Source organism: Patagioenas fasciata, chromosome 2 (assembly GCF_037038585.1).
Source record: "Patagioenas fasciata isolate bPatFas1 chromosome 2, bPatFas1.hap1, whole genome shotgun sequence".
NCBI classification, from domain to species: domain Eukaryota; kingdom Metazoa; phylum Chordata; class Aves; order Columbiformes; family Columbidae; genus Patagioenas; species Patagioenas fasciata.
Genome location: NC_092521.1, coordinates 123,584,477 through 123,603,478, shown reverse-complemented (window position 1 = coordinate 123,603,478; position 19,002 = coordinate 123,584,477). Strand labels below are relative to the sequence as shown.

General features: G+C 38.3%; 1 protein-coding gene across 5 annotated transcripts in view; it reads right to left on the bottom strand.

The window, feature by feature from the left end:
- The window catches only part of CPNE4 (copine 4), a 262,981-nt gene that overhangs the window by 37,937 nt on the left and 206,042 nt on the right, over nt 1-19,002 (bottom strand). For all 5 annotated transcript variants that reach the window (XM_065832287.2, XM_071804887.1, XM_071804888.1 and 2 more), the window contains 3 exons: nt 16,191-16,277; nt 15,543-15,602; nt 10,037-10,170 (listed from right to left, as the gene is read on the bottom strand). In XM_065832287.2, coding sequence (XP_065688359.1) covers nt 10,037-10,170; nt 15,543-15,602; nt 16,191-16,277 — 281 coding nt within the window. The remainder of the gene's footprint in view (nt 1-10,036; nt 10,171-15,542; nt 15,603-16,190; nt 16,278-19,002) is intronic.

Sequence of the window (19,002 nt, the reverse complement as noted above, 5' to 3'; positions counted from 1 at the left end):
ATAATGAAAACAGACTTGTCAATGTGCACATATATGTTCTTAGGGCACATCCCAGTGCTATTTCGGTGCTGGTTCTTGCCCACACAAGGCAGTTGTATTGTACTGTGAGGTTCACAGGTGCAGTCTCCCTGCTCTTATTCAGATGGTCCAACCTCCTGCAAAGGACGGGAGCTTCTCCCTGTCCATGTGCCTCAGTTTCCTTTTGATGGAAGCCAGGAAGCATGAATGGGAGAAGAGGTAGGTCAAGTCCCGACTTGCAGTCAGGACACAGCCAGACCTTATGCTGGGACACCGGGGAAAGGAAAGATTCCCCACTTCCCCAGTTTAGACATAGGCCTCTCTGGCTTAGAAAGCAATGTTGTTCCACGCTGAGCAGGGAGCAGCTTTGTGACACAAATGAAGTATTTGGGGAACAGTTGCCATGGAGAACAGGATAGCTTCAAGATTATTATTATAAAATGTACAGAGTTTCATGGCTTTTACAACATCAGATTCTGGTTCACAGATCTGGTATTTCAACCGATGAATGACTTTGCCTTTCCTCATACCTGGGTATTCAACTAGCAAAGGCACTGGCCAACCATCTTTTGAAAACAGCATTTTCTTGAAGGAGTCTCCACCAGGTTCCAAAACACAAGAGTGTCCAAAACCATTGTTCAGAGTCGGTGAAGATTAGAAGTCCTATACCAGCCATAGTGCCCAGAAAGCTAGGTATAACCTCATCTGCCTTAAGTATACTTGCTAATTCATTGTGCAAAACACATAGAGGGAATATACACACATTTGGTAGTGATCAACTGATTTTTCAGGATTCTGGCTAGGTTCATATTGCTGGTCATCAGAAACCACTTGATTTGACTTCTGATCCAGAGAACACAACGCTGAAATTACTGAAGAATAAATATGCAATTATACAGAAGTAGGTCCTCTTAATATTAAACACTTCAGTGCCCAATAACTTTTCATCATTTTCATCTGTTTCTCTTCGCTACAAAAAGGTGGAGTAGACTTGCTCAATTTCAAGGTAAAATTATGCCAGTGATATGATTCTTTATATATAAGACAGTTAGTGAAAAAGTTTAATGGAAATTTATATTTCTCACTTATTGCTTCATGAGGTCATCTTTAAACATTCATGAGTCATTTATCTTAAAACAAATTCTTCTCCATGGAGCTGTCTCCTTATTTTACCAACTATTTTCAATAATAAGTTTTCAATGTGTTTTCCCATTCCCAGTGTTTCAAACAACATTTTAGAGCCTAATTCTTTAAAACTAATGAATGTTTCTCGTTCCTTTATGATCCATTGCTGCTGTTGCTAAGCCACTGATTATATCACATACAAACTTTATCTTCTCTCTTATGACAAATGTTGTTATAGCCTGAAAGAATTCCACCATATAGATAAAGTATCAAGTCTTTTGAGGAGGTGAACAGCTCTTCCATTTCCCATACTATTATCAGATTGGCCTGTGCCTACAGGACTGCAGCATTTCTACAATCAGGATAATAATCAAAGTCTATTTCTCATTCTCTGAATATTGTTGATGAAAGAATGAATCCTATTCTTTCACACTTAACTGCGCAGAACTGCACTATTCATTTAACTGTTTCAGGAATCTCTGAACCATACTGATAAATGGGCTTTTGGATGAGCCAGGATTATTCCACTGTATCAAGGGATGTGAGGCGGCATTTAATTTTGAGCATTAATTACCTAGGGATATGTTATGTTAGGCTGATATATACAGAAACCTGGATTATGAGCAGATTTGGTTTGGTCGGCAGAAGTAACTAGAGCATATAAAAGCAAATTTTGGATTTTGAGTGTAATGCCTATATACGTTACTTGTCACTCCAGTTCCTCCCAAATCACAAATACATTTAAATGTTGCTAATTACAGAAGTATTTTAAGTAAAAGCTACAGGTGTTTTTTTAACAAATATGAAAAAGCAGTCTTTTGGTATGTAAGTGTAGCAAAAGTACTTAGCATTCAACAGCTGTGATACTGGAATGCAAAAAGCATTGCGAACAACATATTTTACTTTATTCCAACTATTCTTTCATTTGATGTAAATACATTGATCCCAAGATGTGAAGGGGTTTCGTTAGAAGGAGATATGTTGTTGAATTAGTCAGGCCCAAAGGAATCTCAAGGCCACTTCAAGAAGCTGAGAACAGAATCTGCTGTGAGAAAGAGGGGCGTTTCTTCATTAACAGGGCCTCAGCATGGCGTGAGTCGTCAGACCTATCATCGGTGGGGCTCCAGCGTGTGGACTGCCCATGATACTCATTTAGCGAATCCATGCTTGGAGCGTGGATTCGTGTTTAGAGAATAGTTGCGTATATAAGGAGACATGTTTCTGTAATAAATGGCTTTGGCGTGATTCACATTGAATCGGAGTGCTGAGTCCTTTATCGTTCCAACAAATGGTGACCCCGACGTGATACTCCGAACGGCGTCTCACTAAGGTCGGGGAAAAGCCTGGAGCGGCCCAGCCGGAGGCGGCTCAGCTGGACTGAGAGCCGGGCGGAGACGTACGGACGTTCCGCGGATAAATTTTGTTGAAGAAGGCCCCGGGAAAGGTGAGCGGCTGGGAGCAGGAGGAGGGAAGAGTGAAGTTATGGGGCAGAATATATCCTCTGAGGAAAAAGCTATAGTTAAGATCCTCCTGCATATTCTCTCTATGAGAGGACTTAAATATGAAGAAAGTAATATACGTAGACTGTTGGTTTGTTGTAGAACTAACGGCTACCCGACAGAAGCTGAGAAAGCTTTTAAAATTGAATTTTGGGATGATATAGGGCAGAAATTATGGGATAAGGTTAGTGACGGAGATAAAGAAGCTAAATCATTAGCGACTACATGGAAGCTTATAATTTCCACCTTAAAAGAATTTAAGGCTGAGCGGCCTGCGGTTACTGGAATTTTTGCAGTGTTACAGCCTGATAAGAACTCTAAAAATAACTGTGAAGCTTACCCAGTTCATGTTTTCGATACCCTCCTTACTCCATCCCCTGTTGTGCCTTTGGCACCCCCAATGATACAACAGTCTGGGGCGGAGGGAGGAAAATTACCGAGTGGATGGCCTCCTGTACCATCACACGACCCTGGAGAGACCAAGAAGTCCAAAGAACTGGAGTCAGATAATTTGTCAAAAGGACTGGTGAAAGTTGAGAATGCTAAAGTCGTAAATAAGTGTAATATCAATTCTTTTACTGATTTGTGTCCGCCTTCACCGCTTTCTATCCTTCTAACTCCTACAAGAGAACAGAAGGAGCCGCCGGATAAGAACTGGGCAAAAGAACTGTGTGAAAGATCAGATCAGCTATTAGCGAGTGAATCCAACAGTCAGCAATATCAAGCTATGAGAGAGGTGCCTGAAACCAACAAAGCAGCCAAATCATTTGCAACTGTTAATCAGGGTCCCAATGAGAATTACATGCAATTTATTGACCATCTTCAAGAGACCATCAATAAGCAGATTGAAAACTTAGAAGTTAAGGAAGCACTGGTGTTGAAATTAGCAGTAGAAAATGCTAATGTTTGCTATCAGCATGTTATTTGCGAGTTTTACAGTACATATTATGTGTTCCTGTGTACCGTCTCTCTGAAAATCAAGCAGCTTGTCAGGAATGTGAGTTAATGGTTTCACTAGTTGTTTTTAAGTGCGCCATAAAACCTTCTGTCTGCTCTTCCCACTCAGTCTGCAAGCAGCCCTGTGCTTCCCCCCCGCCTCCCCCCCCCCCCCCCCCAAGGTTTTTACTTGCAAGATGGAGTCAGGAATGATTGTTTTCAGTTGTGTTCCTGAAAAATCGGTATTGGGAGGTGTTTTAAAACATAGAAAAGCACTCGGACAAAAAATCATTAAATCTTTTCAGACAGTTTTACAGGCAGGGCGATTTGAACTTCAACAAGCTGAGAGAGACTTAACTGATAACACACAGGTCAGAAAACTTGTTAAAGTCTGCAAGATGCTTTCCTTATTAACCTGTTTCCTTTGTGGGTATCTGTTTAAGCATGTTGCAATTTTGATAGGTCTTTGTTACATGGTACGATAAGTTCACAGTCTGTTAAATCATGAGATTCCGTTGACTCAAAATGTGCACTTTGTGATAATACAGAAGAACATGAGTAATTTAGTTCTTTACTGCATGAATGTGATGTCTATCCCTGTTTCTCTATTAGGATGAGATGTGTTAGGACAACTAGGAGCAACTCTGGTGACAAAACAACAGCATTTCTAGAAGCGGCCATTGATGATGGGCGACCAGTACTGAAATTACAGTGGAAAAATGATGATCCAGTATGGGTAAATCAGTGGCCGCTCAGTAAAGAAAAACTCGCCCATGTTGAAGAGCTAGTACAGGAACAGCTTGAAAAAGGGCATTTAGAGACGTCTACAAGTCCCTGGAATACTCCTGTGTTTACTATTCAGAAAAAATCAAAGAAATGGAGGTTGTTACATGATCTTCGAAAAATTAATGATACCATGGAAGACATGGGAGCATTACAGCCGGGATTACCATCCCCTGTCATGATTCCAGAAAATTGGCAGATCTTAATAATTGACTTGAAAGATTGTTTTTTCACCATTGCTTTGCATCCTGATGACTGTAAACGTTTTGCATTTTCCATAAATTCTGTAAATAAGGCTGAACGTGCAAAAAGGTATCAATGGGTACTTTTGCCACAAGGAATGAAAAATTCCCCAACTATGTGTCAAATTTATGTAGCTTGGGCCTTGCAATCAATCAGAAAATCTCATCCTGAATTAGTGATTTACCACTACATGGATGACATATTAATAGCTGGGGAAACTTTTTCGACTGATTTGTTGATAAATGAAGTATCTGATACCTTGCAGCATAGAGGATTGCAAATTGCTCCAGAAAAGGTACAAATTCAACCAGCGTGGAAATATCTTGGTTGGGAAATTTCTCAGTCCACAGTGAAACCTCAGAAAATAGTATGTCGGCCTGTCATTCAATCCTTAAATGATGTGCAGAAACTAGTGGGTGATCTGAATTGGGTCCGGAGCATTTGTGGGATCACTAATGAGGATTTAGCTCCAATTGTAAAACTGCTAAAACGGGATAGTGACATTAGCTCTCCTAGAACGCTTACTGCTGAGGCGGATGCTGCTCTGAAAAAGATTATGTCCAAACTTGTAAAAGCTTTCAGCCATAGGTGGAACCCAGATTATGTAATCGGACTACTAATTGTAAACAATACTAACTATCCTTTTGCTCTCATAATGCAATGGACAACTGGTAAGGAGCCGTTAAAGATCTTAGAGTGGGTGTTTTTGCATTTTCAACTCAAACAAACCATTACAACCAGGGTTGAGGTCTTTGCTCAGCTTATAATGAAAGGTAGGCAGAGAATAGTCGAAATTTCAGGGGCTGAGCCTGCATATATCATTGTTCCCCTCGTTTCAGAATATTTACAGTGGGCTTTGCAGAACTCCTTACCTTTTCAGATTGCGTTATTAAATTCTCAAGTTTTAATTAAGACATTTTCCCCTCCACACAAGTTAATGTCAGTTTTGAATATGGGATCAATGAAGGAGGGTCCCCCTCTTCTCTCAGAATTTCCTGTTAAAGGACCCACAGTGTTCACTGAGGCAGGGGGTAAAATGCAGAAAGCAGCAATTACATGGAAAACAGATGGAAAACGGCACGATGTGATACTAACTAACCTGAAAGGATCGACTCAGCATTTGGAACTCAGGGCTGTAATAGAAGTGTTTATCAGATTTGCTCATAGCCCAGTGAATATTGTTTGTGATTCTTTGTATGTGGTAGGTGTGGTAGCTCGCATTGAAAGATCATTGCTCAAAGAGGTTCAGGATGCACAACTGATGTCTTTGTTCAAGCAACTATGGTTGTTGGTCGAAGAGAGACAACACCGATACTTCATAACACATATCCGTAGTCATCTGACAATTCAAGGCGATTTAGCTGAAGGAAACAGCCGAGCTGATTTTCTTGTATCTCCTGCCTCGGTTCCACCTCCAATAGATAGGTTTGGGCAAGCAGTACACTCTCATAGTTTCCTCCATCAGTCTGCTCAGGTCTTACAGCGGCAATTTTCATTGTCCGAAAGTGAAGCCCGAGGTATTGTTAAAAGTTGTGCAGATTGTCAGCCCATCTCAGTAGGGCTGGGTGCAGGAGTCAATCCAAGAGGATTAGGAGCCTTGGAATTGTGGCAAATGGACGTCACACATGTCCCTGAATTTGGTAGGCTGAAGTATGTGCATATGTCTATTGATACATATTCTTTCGCCATATGGGCCACTGCTCAGACTGGTGAAACTAGTTCACATGTGCAACGACATTTACGTTCTGCTTTTGCAGCTTTGGGAGTTCCTGCACAGGTCAAGACAGACAACGCACCTGGTTATATCGCCAAAGCTACTGCCACCTTTTTTCAATTGTGGGGTGTTAAGCACATTACAGGGATACCAAATTCTCCTACTGGTCAGGCCTTGATAGAAAGGATGAATCGAACTCTCAAGCATCAGCTTGACAAATAAAAAGGGGGAACTGACTGTACTACTCCACATGACAGACTAAGCAAAGCATTATATGTCTTGAACTTTTACGCCTTCCGCAAGGGTTCGACATTCCACCTATGATTCGTCATGGAACAAGCTTAAAAGGACACTTGACAGACCTTAGAGAAAAATCAATGTCAGGTCAAAATACGCAATGGAGTTACTGGTGAATGGGAGGGTCCTTTCCAATCAATAACTTGGGGAAAGGGTTATGCTTGTGTCATTACAGACCAAGGATCAAAATGGATTCCTGAGAAATGGATCAAGCCATGGCTGAATAAAGACAACAAAGATTCGACAGATGCAGAAGGACAGGAGGGAGATAAGTTGTGAGAATTGTCTCAAATGTAAACCATGAATTCTTATTCAGTGTTATAGATGCTCTTAGACCCAGTGGTCTAAAAGCTTATTAGTAAACAGATAAGGTATCTTCCATAGAGAATGCTAATTTGAACAGATAGTAAGAGTTCCAAAAGGGTGATATTACAATTAGGTAATCTATGCATAGATAAGGTAAAAGTATAAGATATTTCTACCATGGTAACCTAATTTAGCAACTGGTAAGGTTTTAAAAGAGATATTAAGATTAAGCTATAGATCTTTTAAATAGGTTAATATAAGTTTTAAGATATTAATTCAATAATTAGCATATGAATAGGTTAATATAAGTTTTAAGATATTAAGTCAATAATTAGCATATGCTGATGGTATTAAGTACGTTACTCTATAAACTGCGCAGTTATAGATCTTTTAAGAATTTAAGAGAATATATTGTATTAAGTTGTCTGACTATTCTAAAATAGTGCGTTGGTAAGGTTGTCATAAGTAGAATTAAGGTTTTATATATGATATGAAGGTTTGAGTATAAGCAGATAGTTGTTTAATCTTATTAAGTAAGGTTTAGCTACATTATATGTAATTGTAATTATGTTGTTAATCACGTGTCCTATGTTGCAGTGTATTTCAAAGACGATTCAGCATGCTGTTTAAGGGGCCTGACTAGTTCAAGAACAAAAAGGGGGAATTGTGAAGGGGTTTCGTTAGAAGGAGATATGTTGTTGAATTAGTCAGGCCCAAAGGAATCTCAAGGCCACTTCAAGAAGCTGAGAACAGAATCTGCTGTGAGAAAGAGGGGCGTTTCTTCATTAACAGGGCCTCAGCATGGCGTGAGTCGTCAGACCTATCATCGGTGGGGCTCCAGCGTGTGGACTGCCCATGATACTCATTTAGCGAATCCATGCTTGGAGCGTGGATTCGTGTTTAGAGAATAGTTGCGTATATAAGGAGACATGTTTCTGTAATAAATGGCTTTGGCGTGATTCACATTGAATCGGAGTGCTGAGTCCTTTATCGTTCCAACACCAAGACCCAAACAAAACCACTCGATTTCCCTTGGTTTGGGTTGAAATCAGCCAGTTGTGCCCATTACAGATAATTGACGGGTACAAACTACAAAACTTCAGATAAGAGCACCGCCATCTTTGTAGGTTAACATTTCTATCTTACTAAAGACATGCACCTATGCAAATTACAACACTCTGACTCTAAACAACCCTTAGGTTCAGCAGGTCCCTCTCTTTTCACTTCTGTCTCATTTTAATCTGGAAACAGATATCTTACTCCAGTATGAGAAGCACAACTGGACTCACTGGAGCAGTTATGGATCTGTGCCACATTTCAGATTTTTAATTGAATTTGAAACTGTATATGCAGAAGATTTGCTTTATAGGTCGTATATGGTCGTATGTCTCAAGGCAGCAACTAAACACAAAAATAACATTGTAGATTAAGAACCTGTAGACTATTTCATGCAAAGGTTTGCTTCTTCTAATTTCTTTCCCTCTTTAGAGAAATTGTAAGTTTTCATTTCCAGTTTGCTGGATTCAAAATGTGCAAGTATAAAGAAAAGATCCTCACTTGACATTTTGATCAGAAAGCACTGACCATGTTGAATTAAATTGCCCATGGCAAGGTATTTATAGTGCCACTTGAGAGCATGTATAGGTCAAACACACGCCAGAAAGGTGACATTTCCCTGGGAAAAGAAATTCTGGCTTTTGTTCAGCCCGAGTCCGTAGCTCATACAACTTTAGTTGTGCTGATTAGCACGAATAGGCCTTTTCTGCAGCACAATAGAACTGAATGACGCTGATGGTTTCATTTAAAAAATGAATCGCCACTATTTTTTGTACTGATTGGAATATGCTATATTGAGAGGAGAATCCTGATTTGGGATTAATATCTCCAGATAGGAGGGCCTATGCCACTTAACTATTTCATTTTCTTAAAAAATACAGCTTAACTGATAAAATATAAGAATCTGTGTGTATAAACTAGCCCCTTTCATGTCTTCCCCTATTTTGAAACATATTAATATACTGAATTATTGCTAGCAATTATTAAATCATGGGATAATCACTGAGGAATTATCAGCTCACTTACAATAAAATATTGATCTCCCGAGATTCACTGACTAAGTTTGACCATCAAATTCTTAGCACATTTGTATCAGGGCAGTATTTTCTCATTCTTCTTTCATAAAACATTTCACTACCATGCAAATGGAAGTGCCTCTGAGCAGGCTAATTGGTATATGCAATATGTAACATGCAAACCACAGTATTAAGTCACTCCACAATTCATACAGCAAGTATAATGCAAATTTGACTAAAAATACCATTGTTGTTTTTGAGATCTGACACATATGGCAAAGTGATGGGTGGATGTGTATTACATGTGAAAAGATTAGAAAGAGTAATTATGCAAGATACTATGCCTCACCAACAAAGAACATTTAAAGAAAATGTACCTTGTAATTAGATTAATAATGGGCAAATAATTGGATAGAAAAAGGCAGCCTACTTGAGAGCAACTAAAGTACATAATGTAATCAAAGCATATTTAGCCCAATTAGCTGCATTTGTTTATTTATTTAAAGGCATGTTGTGTGCAAACATTAATGCTATCTTTTAATATGTATTTTGGAAGAGGTCAGGAGAACACTGCAAAAGACTACACATTTACTTCTAATAACAGACATGGTCACTAAGCAGTTTAGGCAACTACAAATTCAGCTTCAAACACAAAATTTTGGGAATGTTTTTCTGTAGGATGGGACAGAACCAGACTCCCGAGAGTACCAAAAAGGATGCAATTAGCATCTGCAAAATAGGCTTCAAGTTTAACACAAACGAAACATCCATTCAAACATGCAATTTTGACATGAGAATACAAACCTGAAACTTAACACACGTATCTGCCCAACAGCCAAGGACCAAGCCTTTCATTACCCTGAACTAATCTAAACCCAGTCACTCTGAAAAGCGTGTTAAGGTAGACTAATCTTCCCGACATGCAGTCATTCCTCTTAAGTGACTAAACATGGAGTGACTGCAGCCAGTAGCAGGCAGCCATTGATTTCACACTGTGAAAACACTTTCTAAAGACAACTCGGTTATCAAATGTGGTTATTTACCTGTCATAGTCTTGGCAAATCTCCCCAACAGCTACCAATGCTTTCAAGTACTCGTTGGGTTGATAGGGGTGGATGTAGTGCAGCGAGCAGCTGTTCCTAGGATCACCATTTGAGGCGGTGAAATCTATAGCTACCTGGAAAAAGACGAAAAGTTAATGTATTGTGGAGCTCTTCTGGACATAAGTATACCTACAGCAACCGTGTATCTTTATCAGAGAGGGTTTTCTGCAGAGATTGCAGTCTTACAGCAAAGGTTGATTTTACAGCATACTTCATGAAATTTGAATTACGATAGTATTGATAAAGATGTCTAAAAGTAAATGACAGTTTATAAAATGAGATAATAAAACTAAAATGGCATTATTATTCTAAATGGAAAATGATTTTCTAATACAGATGAATCAAATTAACTGTCTCTATGTTCTTACACTGAATTAAATTATTCCAGCTCAGATATGTTCAGGACATAAAAGCTGTGCAGCAAAAATGTCCTGAGAGAGTTAGAAGTCCTACTAAAACTATAAATTAAAACTACAGTTAGGGACATTTCTTAGCTGTTTTAAACCTTACTGTGGCTGTAGTAATAGTAGTGAATACTGCCTGTCTGGTATTTCTTATCTACAAAACATCAATTAATAATTACCTCTCTCAGTTTCGTAGATGATAGCAAGATTAAAAGTGAGCTGCAGGGTAAAACTAAAACTTGAATCCTGCAAAGATTTTTGTATTGAAAAGGCTTAGAGAAGATTGTGAGAAGCATTCAATGCAAAAGCAAATCTTAATGAATCCTCTTACAAATAATCTCTCCATTTTAAAATGCTCTCTATAGTTCTCACTGAATATATATTCTCACATGCATCTTCCTGTGATATGACTGTCATGGACCAGAAAGCCCTCATCTGAATTTTTGATGCTGCTTCCTAGGAATTCCTAAAAGGAGCAAAAAGAAAACCAAAGGGTCTCATAAAGGGAATGAAGCCATTTATAAACTTCCTTATAATTTTTGTCCTTCCACCAAAAAAGCTAACTCTTGGCTGAAGAAAAATATTTTTCACAGGGCTTCAGTTAGCTGGAAATCCTTTCAACACCTTGATCAACCAGGAACCCCTCCTGCATCTCACCACATTTCAGTCAGGAGATATGAGCTTGATTTAGATTGCAAATCAAGTGATCTTTCACCTCTGCTTCCCTGATCTCTGTTCATACACTGAAGCAGTGAGTCTGTTTTCTACATAGATGTTTTTTTCTGAAAATGATGGCTTGATTTAACTTGAATAAATTAATGGGATACATCTCATGTTCTCACTTGCATGCACGTATGTAATGGAGGAAGAAAGAAACACCAGTGGTTTTAGAAACCTAAGGTAAATTCATAGATACTTGTATGGATTAACTGAGATTTGGGACATGGATTTTTAAATAAAAATTGCCAAGTTGTGCATATGTTCTTAAAAAGATGCGTATTTCTCTGATATTAATTTAACTTCAGTTTTTTGTTCTGATTATAGAAACCGCAAAAATTTCACTGTATGATATGGAAACAGAGGGCATTCTTATAAAATTGTTAAAAGTGTGTGTTTTCACTGATAATCCCAAAACAGACATTAATGAGGCTGGAATGACACACCAGACAGAACTGGACAAATGTTCCTTTGTGTCTATTAGCCCTGGCTAAATGCTTTTTAACTAAAAACAAAAGTGCACAGTAGGAATAAGCAGTAGGTTTCATGAGTTTGGAAAAAAATCTGTGGCTAGTGTTCAGGAAAGAAAAACCCTTCCTCAAAATAAACTTCTTTTTTGGAAATGGTCCTTGTAGTAGAGATCTGCTGATAAGCATTTTCTACATGAAAATTTGTACTCGGATGTACTTCATCTGACTTCGATCCAAATTTCTGATTCCTGAGGGGAGGACTTTTAAACAAGATGTTTGCTTTCACTTGCCAAAATTTCAAAATATCAACACAGAGCTCTGCTCTTTTTGCATCACCTGGTAGTACCAGGATCTTGTGCAAATTAGTAGGATCAGGATTTGTAAAACTAACACATCACAGAAACTAGGCCAATATCACAACCGAACTAATCTTGCGAGCAGCAAGTAGGAATATTTCTTACATCATATGTACATTTGATTTTTATCAGTGTATCTTTAAATGTATCCATTCAAATGTACCAGTCATCTTCCCACAGCTAAATAAAACCACAACATAGCAATAAGTACACTCTTAGTACTCTTTTTTTCCTCAGCCTTGTAGAAGGGTGATTTTCATTGCACTGAAAACATCCTACATAGCCTGAACCTCCTGCTTGATCTGTCAGCAACGAATCAGCCTGCCCAATATCGTGACCTGCCTAAGAGAGAATCTGTCCAATATATCTTTCTATTACAGTTCCTTTTATGCATGTTACACATCCTTTCTGCTGTATTTCCTAAAGTGATGAAAATGTCTTCTGACTACAAACCCATTTGCACTGCCAACTTCTGAACATTTCTTCTGCAGCAGGGAACATGGTCTGATAAGAGACACAGCGTTTTGCAATAAGCCATGCATAGAAAAAGCAGGCTGGAATCAGCGCTATTGATCTCTATAGATGAAAGCTTCTTAATAAATGGTTTTAAAGTGAGGGAAAAGTTTACCCTCATTTTTTCATTTTCTAACTACAAAATATGTTCCTACAATAGATGTACAAAGTATCCCAAGAACACACAGCACGATGTTACCAAAGCCTTCATTAGTGCCTTAAATTATCAGGTACATCATACTACAGCTTTTTGTTATCAAATGTATGGTTAGCATCCCTGTTTCCCTCCCTCAGCAAGTGCCCTTTCAAATTGCAGTTGTATCGTACTGCCTGTACACAGCATGAACTCGATAGAAATGTCATTAAGACAACAATACAAGCACCAGAAGAGTTTCAAATAATTCCAGATCCATTCCAGTTAAAATAAAACAGAAATCTGGGAAGGTGGAAGGAATAGGGATCCTCTGTTTCTGAATTAACCAGGACTGTGTGAAAAGGAGATTACATGATATGTGCAGAAAGCAAGGGAGCATTGAATATCTCCCCTGTAGGCAGCATCCTTTTGCTTCAGTCACCACTGGAGAATCTCTAATACATGTCTGGAAACAGCAACATGTCCCACAAGCAGTCACCACAGGAGGAAGTACAATATGCAACCAGTCAGCTTGTTAGGATATTTAAGGAGAACCATTATGCATGAACAGAGCTATGGGCACAGAGACATCCACAATGGCTTCCCCCAAGTTCATGTAGGTTGAAAGCTGTTAGTGATGAGTTTACACAGTTCTGGACCTAGTGGATTTACCATTCAGGTCCACAGTAATTTAGGGATCTCTTTGCTTACCAGTGTAATGGATCTTTAATTTCCTTTATGTCCTCACTGCCTGTCCTTGCAGATGAGTTTACCTAAGGTTCCTACTATCAATAGTTTTGTTTCATTTCAGCAAAATGAAATATTAAAATAGTAAAATACAATAGAAGCAATACTTTCCATTTCAGCATGTTTTAACACAGCAGTTTTCAACTTGCGGTTCACAGCCTAATAGGAAATCTGCGACAAGCAAGTAAAAGGCAAACAAATTGCTGTGACCCCTCAGTGTGCTATGTAAGGACTTGCTCTTCCATTGGAAAACATTTAGGAGGAATCAAAGAGAGTATGAAAAACACAGCTGTAACATAATAATATGTATATCCCTAGACACTTTCTAATGGTTATAGTGCTCCTGTGCTTGTGCTAGAGTTGTGGGAAATGCATATTAACCAGTCTTTGCATGTACTTAAGCACCTGTCCTGATTTACAAAAGGCTTTTATGTACTACGTTAAGACACTACTGTCTTTCTGCTAATGACCTTGAACACAGTTGATAATTGAGTTCTTTCAGTCATATTTTTAGGGAACAAATGTCAGGAGACATAAATTAAAGGGGTTTTGAGGGATCGGTGAGCTTCAGGTTTAGAGAAGAAATGGGCGTTCCAGGCATGTGGGGATACCAGAAGAAGAAGACAGGTGAAGGCAGAAAGGTGATTACACAGGATGCTTTGCTTGAGAGGAGACAACTATAAAAATCTTTGTCCACTATAGTAGGTATTTCCTTCAAAACAAGAGACAGAGTCCTCAGTTTTGGGTGTTATCCAATGAGTTTGTGAGGTGTACTGGCCAAGTGGATGTTTTACACCTCAAAATCTGATTTATGCACAAGAAGACAATCCACTACTGACTATAGCTGTTGCTGCTGCTGGAACTTTTTGTTGGGATGAAAAAAATCTTTATTTTTTGTTAAATCTTTTTGGAAAATGAAGACTTGTCTATAAAAAGTGGAATGGAATATATCAGTAGCATCCAATGTCTGATACTTGATAATTGCGAGCAGAAAGAGGGCAGGGTACTACAGGAAAAGATCTCCAGAAGACTATTACCTTTGAGCATTAGACTTTACCCCTGTAACTAGCATGAAAAGTCACATAAACCAGACTGGAACTCTGCCACAATCTGTATTCCTATGGGAAATATGTCTATATTACTGTAGTTTCTCTCCTAGATTCAAATTACAAAAATCAATCAACCAAACAAAATAAACCACACACACACAAAAACAACCAAAAAAACAACCAACCAACAACAAACAAAAAGCCCACAACAGCAAGAAAAAACCACCAAACTAAAAAGCTCAAAAGCACACAGCATTAAATGTTTCTAAAATATTATTAGTTGGAAATGCAAAATATTTTATTTTTGTTCATGGAGAGATCTGCAAATCATTTTATCCCTTGTTCCTTGAACGGAATAGCTTCTGAGTTTGCTCTAAATTACAACCTCATCTCCCCGTAGTGCCATCTTACTGTTGGTAGCTACAGCTGAGGTATGAAACATCAGCATTTACCCCAGACTGACAGAGGGAGGGCCCTGGCTCGACTGTCTCTCTGTTCTTTCTGTATGGCACTATTACGGGGGGGAAACAACTTGCTTGAATGAAGGACTCATTCTGGAAGGGAAGACTGGCCCATAGGATTGATGAATAGGCCATCTAATATTCAAGTAGTTAAAGGCAGATGGGATGAAATCTCCCTTGGGACATGGGGAATTTATTTGAAATTGTTGTGAACAAACTGAGGCTCAAAAGCCAAAGGCCAGTCAGCACTGTCACAGGGGCTAGTTCAGTTCTCCAGCTTTTGGGACTGGGTGTAGCTCACATGACATTGGTGGGACTACACCAGCTTAGTGTCTCACCCCTGCATGTGGTTGTCTTTAATTTTGCAACATGATTTTCATTGCTGGAAAATGTAAATCAGCATGTACAAGGAAAATCTTACTGCATTAGCATAGTTTGTCTTTTTTTTTTTTTTCCGGGTTTATTACATTTTGCAAGAAGATCTTAATAATTTACCAAGGAATGGAATGTGAGAATAATTTCTCTGTGAAAGCAATGAATCAATATCTAAGTGGATTCCCTTTCTTTAAAACTACTTATAGAAGTAAGACACTTACTGTAAATTGTATTTGGCAGCCTCCCATGATATAATCTAAGAAAGAATGCATCTTGTGGATCTGCAGACAAGAAAGCAAGACATTCAAATCAGTTGCGTACCACTCAAACATCAGAAAACTGCCTGGAAAAAGTAAATTGGAAGGTGGGAAAGGATCAACTGAAAATATGGTAAAGGAAGAAATTGTTAAATATAGTTTGAGGAAGAATCACAAATGTAAAAAGAGAAAATATCAAAATTCTAAAACTACAGAAAGCAAAATTCACATCAAAATTAGAACCAAGCTCTGCTCCTTCTCAATGGGAAGCCAGTAGAAATTTCGCTATTGGTTTAGGAGGAGCAAGAGCAATTTTGTAGAAATGATGGAAGGATTAGAAGGGAAACACCCAAGAGGCCGAGATGTAAGAGTTCAGTACTGCCTACTCCATCTTACAACAGCAGGGATAGCACAAGAGAAATGAAAGAGAGTTTGGGACAGTCAGATTACTTTTGGGATTCAATTTCTTGTCTTTTACTTTTTTGTAATGGATCAGTTTCCATCATCATTCTACAGGCAGTTCCACTTTTTCGTCTACCCTTCCAATCACCATTAAAATATATTGCTGAGAGCTTAGTAAAGAAAGAGCCAAAGAACAGAAGACATATTCACCTTGCACTGGTTGAGGATGACTATGCCTGAGTTCTTGTAATTCTTCTTCTTTGCTTTGTACTTCGGGTTAATGCATTCCCATTGTACCTGTGAAAAATAGCAGTCACTGCTTAAAGGGAAATTTATGTACAAATTGAATAATTAACAAAATTGGCACTCTCTGATTTACACAGTTGACTGAATCCTAGCAAATAATGGTGCACACAGCAGAAAAAAAGAAAAACACTGACTACACAGAGAATGATCTTAATAGAAAAAGGTCGAGGGCAAACATCTCTCTTGAAACATATATGTATGAACGTAACACTGAGAGATATCCAGATTTCTGTGTTGTATTCTGGTCTTGTAGGTCCAGGTGTTACATAAGCAAGATTGAGAATCTTTTGAGATAGTTTAAGAGGAGAAAAAAAAGAGGGAAATTAATGCAAATGAAAATACTGGAGGGAGCAACTTGATGCATTATATTAACTACAAAACTGCCTATGCAGTAACACCAGTGCTTTGTACTAAACTCTTAAGTAGAGAAATTCTGATCAGAGAACATCTCACTCTCTCTTGAAAGACAGCAATAGCTTTCTCTTTAAGTCTGATACCAAAACTAAAAGTTAAGGTAATCACTAAAAAATTACACCAAGATGCAGTTAACTTATTACTGATAAATTTGAAAATTATCCCTAGGAATATATTAAACTGCCTTTCTGAAAATATTCTGATTATTTTTATTTAAAAATAGTGAATTTTAAAGCAAAATAATTCTGCTTTGTTACTGAAATATTTTGTCTTGTTCCCTTCATAATATCTCCCAGAGTGTTACGGATTTCTGCTTTCCTCTGTTTTCAGGCAGATTGATAAGGCCAAGCTGTCAGACCCTGATGTCTAATGACTGTGTTATTCATGCCTCTTATTGCAGGACTAAAATCTATGTTTGTACACATAAATATCTATTGGCATTTGTAAATCCAGGTTTGTATAGGTAATGTCTTATTAAATATGGTTAAGAACATTGCTATTTTCTTTCAGGGTGCTGTTTGCAAGTGCTGGGAGAAAACATGTGAGCTGCTAATGTTATGTTGGGTAACATAAAAAATATATCTCCAAAGGGAACAATGATGGTCTATTATTTAAAAATCCCTATTATGACATTTTCAAATGAAACAAACCTGTCTTAAGTGTTACAATATTTGTCTATAGTGAAGGCCTTCATACAGGGTCTGTCTGAGCAAAGTGTTTGAGCATGTAAGATCATTTTTACCTTATAAACAGCCCCCACAATTTGGTTTAGCTTCAAACCACTGCCTAACAGCAATTATTTGGATGTCTATGAAGTATTTCAAACTTAGAGCTTTTGTCAAATGTCAAAAAAGGGAAGGCAAAATATATGGTTTTGGAGCAATATGAGACCTTTTCTGCACAGGAGAGAAGTACTTTCATCAGTGTTACTGCAGACAGGTGACAGAACGAAGAATGGGAAAAGACAAAAAAATGTTTCAACTGCAGGAAGCACATCTGCTTGCTCTCCCAGTTAGCCTACAGCTCAATTATTTGTGTTGTGAAACGAATTTTCCAGCTGAGAAGACAGGCAGCCACAGGTCCACACGTTCAGGGGAAATCCTCCATGAACATTTTTTCTCCACTTAAGAGCAGCAATTGGGCTTAAAAAACAAAAGCCCTTCTCTTAAAGAGAGCACTCTGTGACATAACACCAGAGCACAATAAGCTTGTATTTGGGAAGTCATCTGACAGCAAGGCAAAGGCACTTTCCACTTGTATCTTGATACGTTGCTGTCTGGCAAAATGGTTTACCATACAGTTGTCTCTATACTTTATCGGAAGCATTTCTACAGAGAAATTGTGCTGTCTGTATAATATGAAGAAACTGTAATATATTGAACAGGGAGAAAAAATAGCAGTCAGGATTTCTGTTCCTCCCTTTGACACTGAACTGCACTGGAAAGACCTCATTGCCTTCTCCTGAAGGTCTAAGGTGCGCTTCCTGAATTTTATCATCCTCCAACACACATTTCAGTGAGCATGTTTAAACAAGGCCTGACCCATATGAACTCATACACTATGCACATAATTCCTCTCCTTGGGAAAATGATTATTTAAGCCTGATAAACATTATGTTCAAGTAATTGATTTTCTGGAAGAAGTTTACACAATATAAGGACCAAAGTGGCATAAAACACTATTTCAGGGGAGAAAAATCTGTCCCTGTGGCCAGCCTCTCAGCTTCTCTGTGCTAACTGTAAAATGCAATGAGGAATGTTCACCTACCTTTGCAATGCATTTTGCGATGTACAGATAACGATTCTCCACAACTATCTAAAGCTTATTAAAACATTCCATGTGCAAGTCACTAACATATCATTGGCTGATGTGGATAATAAAACAAAAGTTAGTAGGAAAACAGAAAGTAGGAAAAAAGAAAGAACAATTTTGCACCTATCAAATCAGTTGAGATGATAGTATAAAGAAGGGAATAGGAGAGGAGAGAGAAGTCCTTTCCTAATTCATAGGTAGGCTTAAGAAAACAATAAGACTGTTTTACATGAAACTCTCAGTCTTCACTTACCCGCTAAGATTTAGGTCTGACCTTGGCAATTGCCACAGTTTGAGCTGAAGATGTGACAAGCATCATTTGAAGGAAATTCCCTATACGTACCTTGTCATTTCTCCATCTCTTTTAAAGGGAAGAGTTCAGAATACAGCTCTAAGCAGGTAAGTAACAATGAGAAACAATTTCAAATATTTTGCTTACATTGTGAGGCCAACCTCAGCTTTCAGTCTGTTCTCACATTCCCAGTATTGA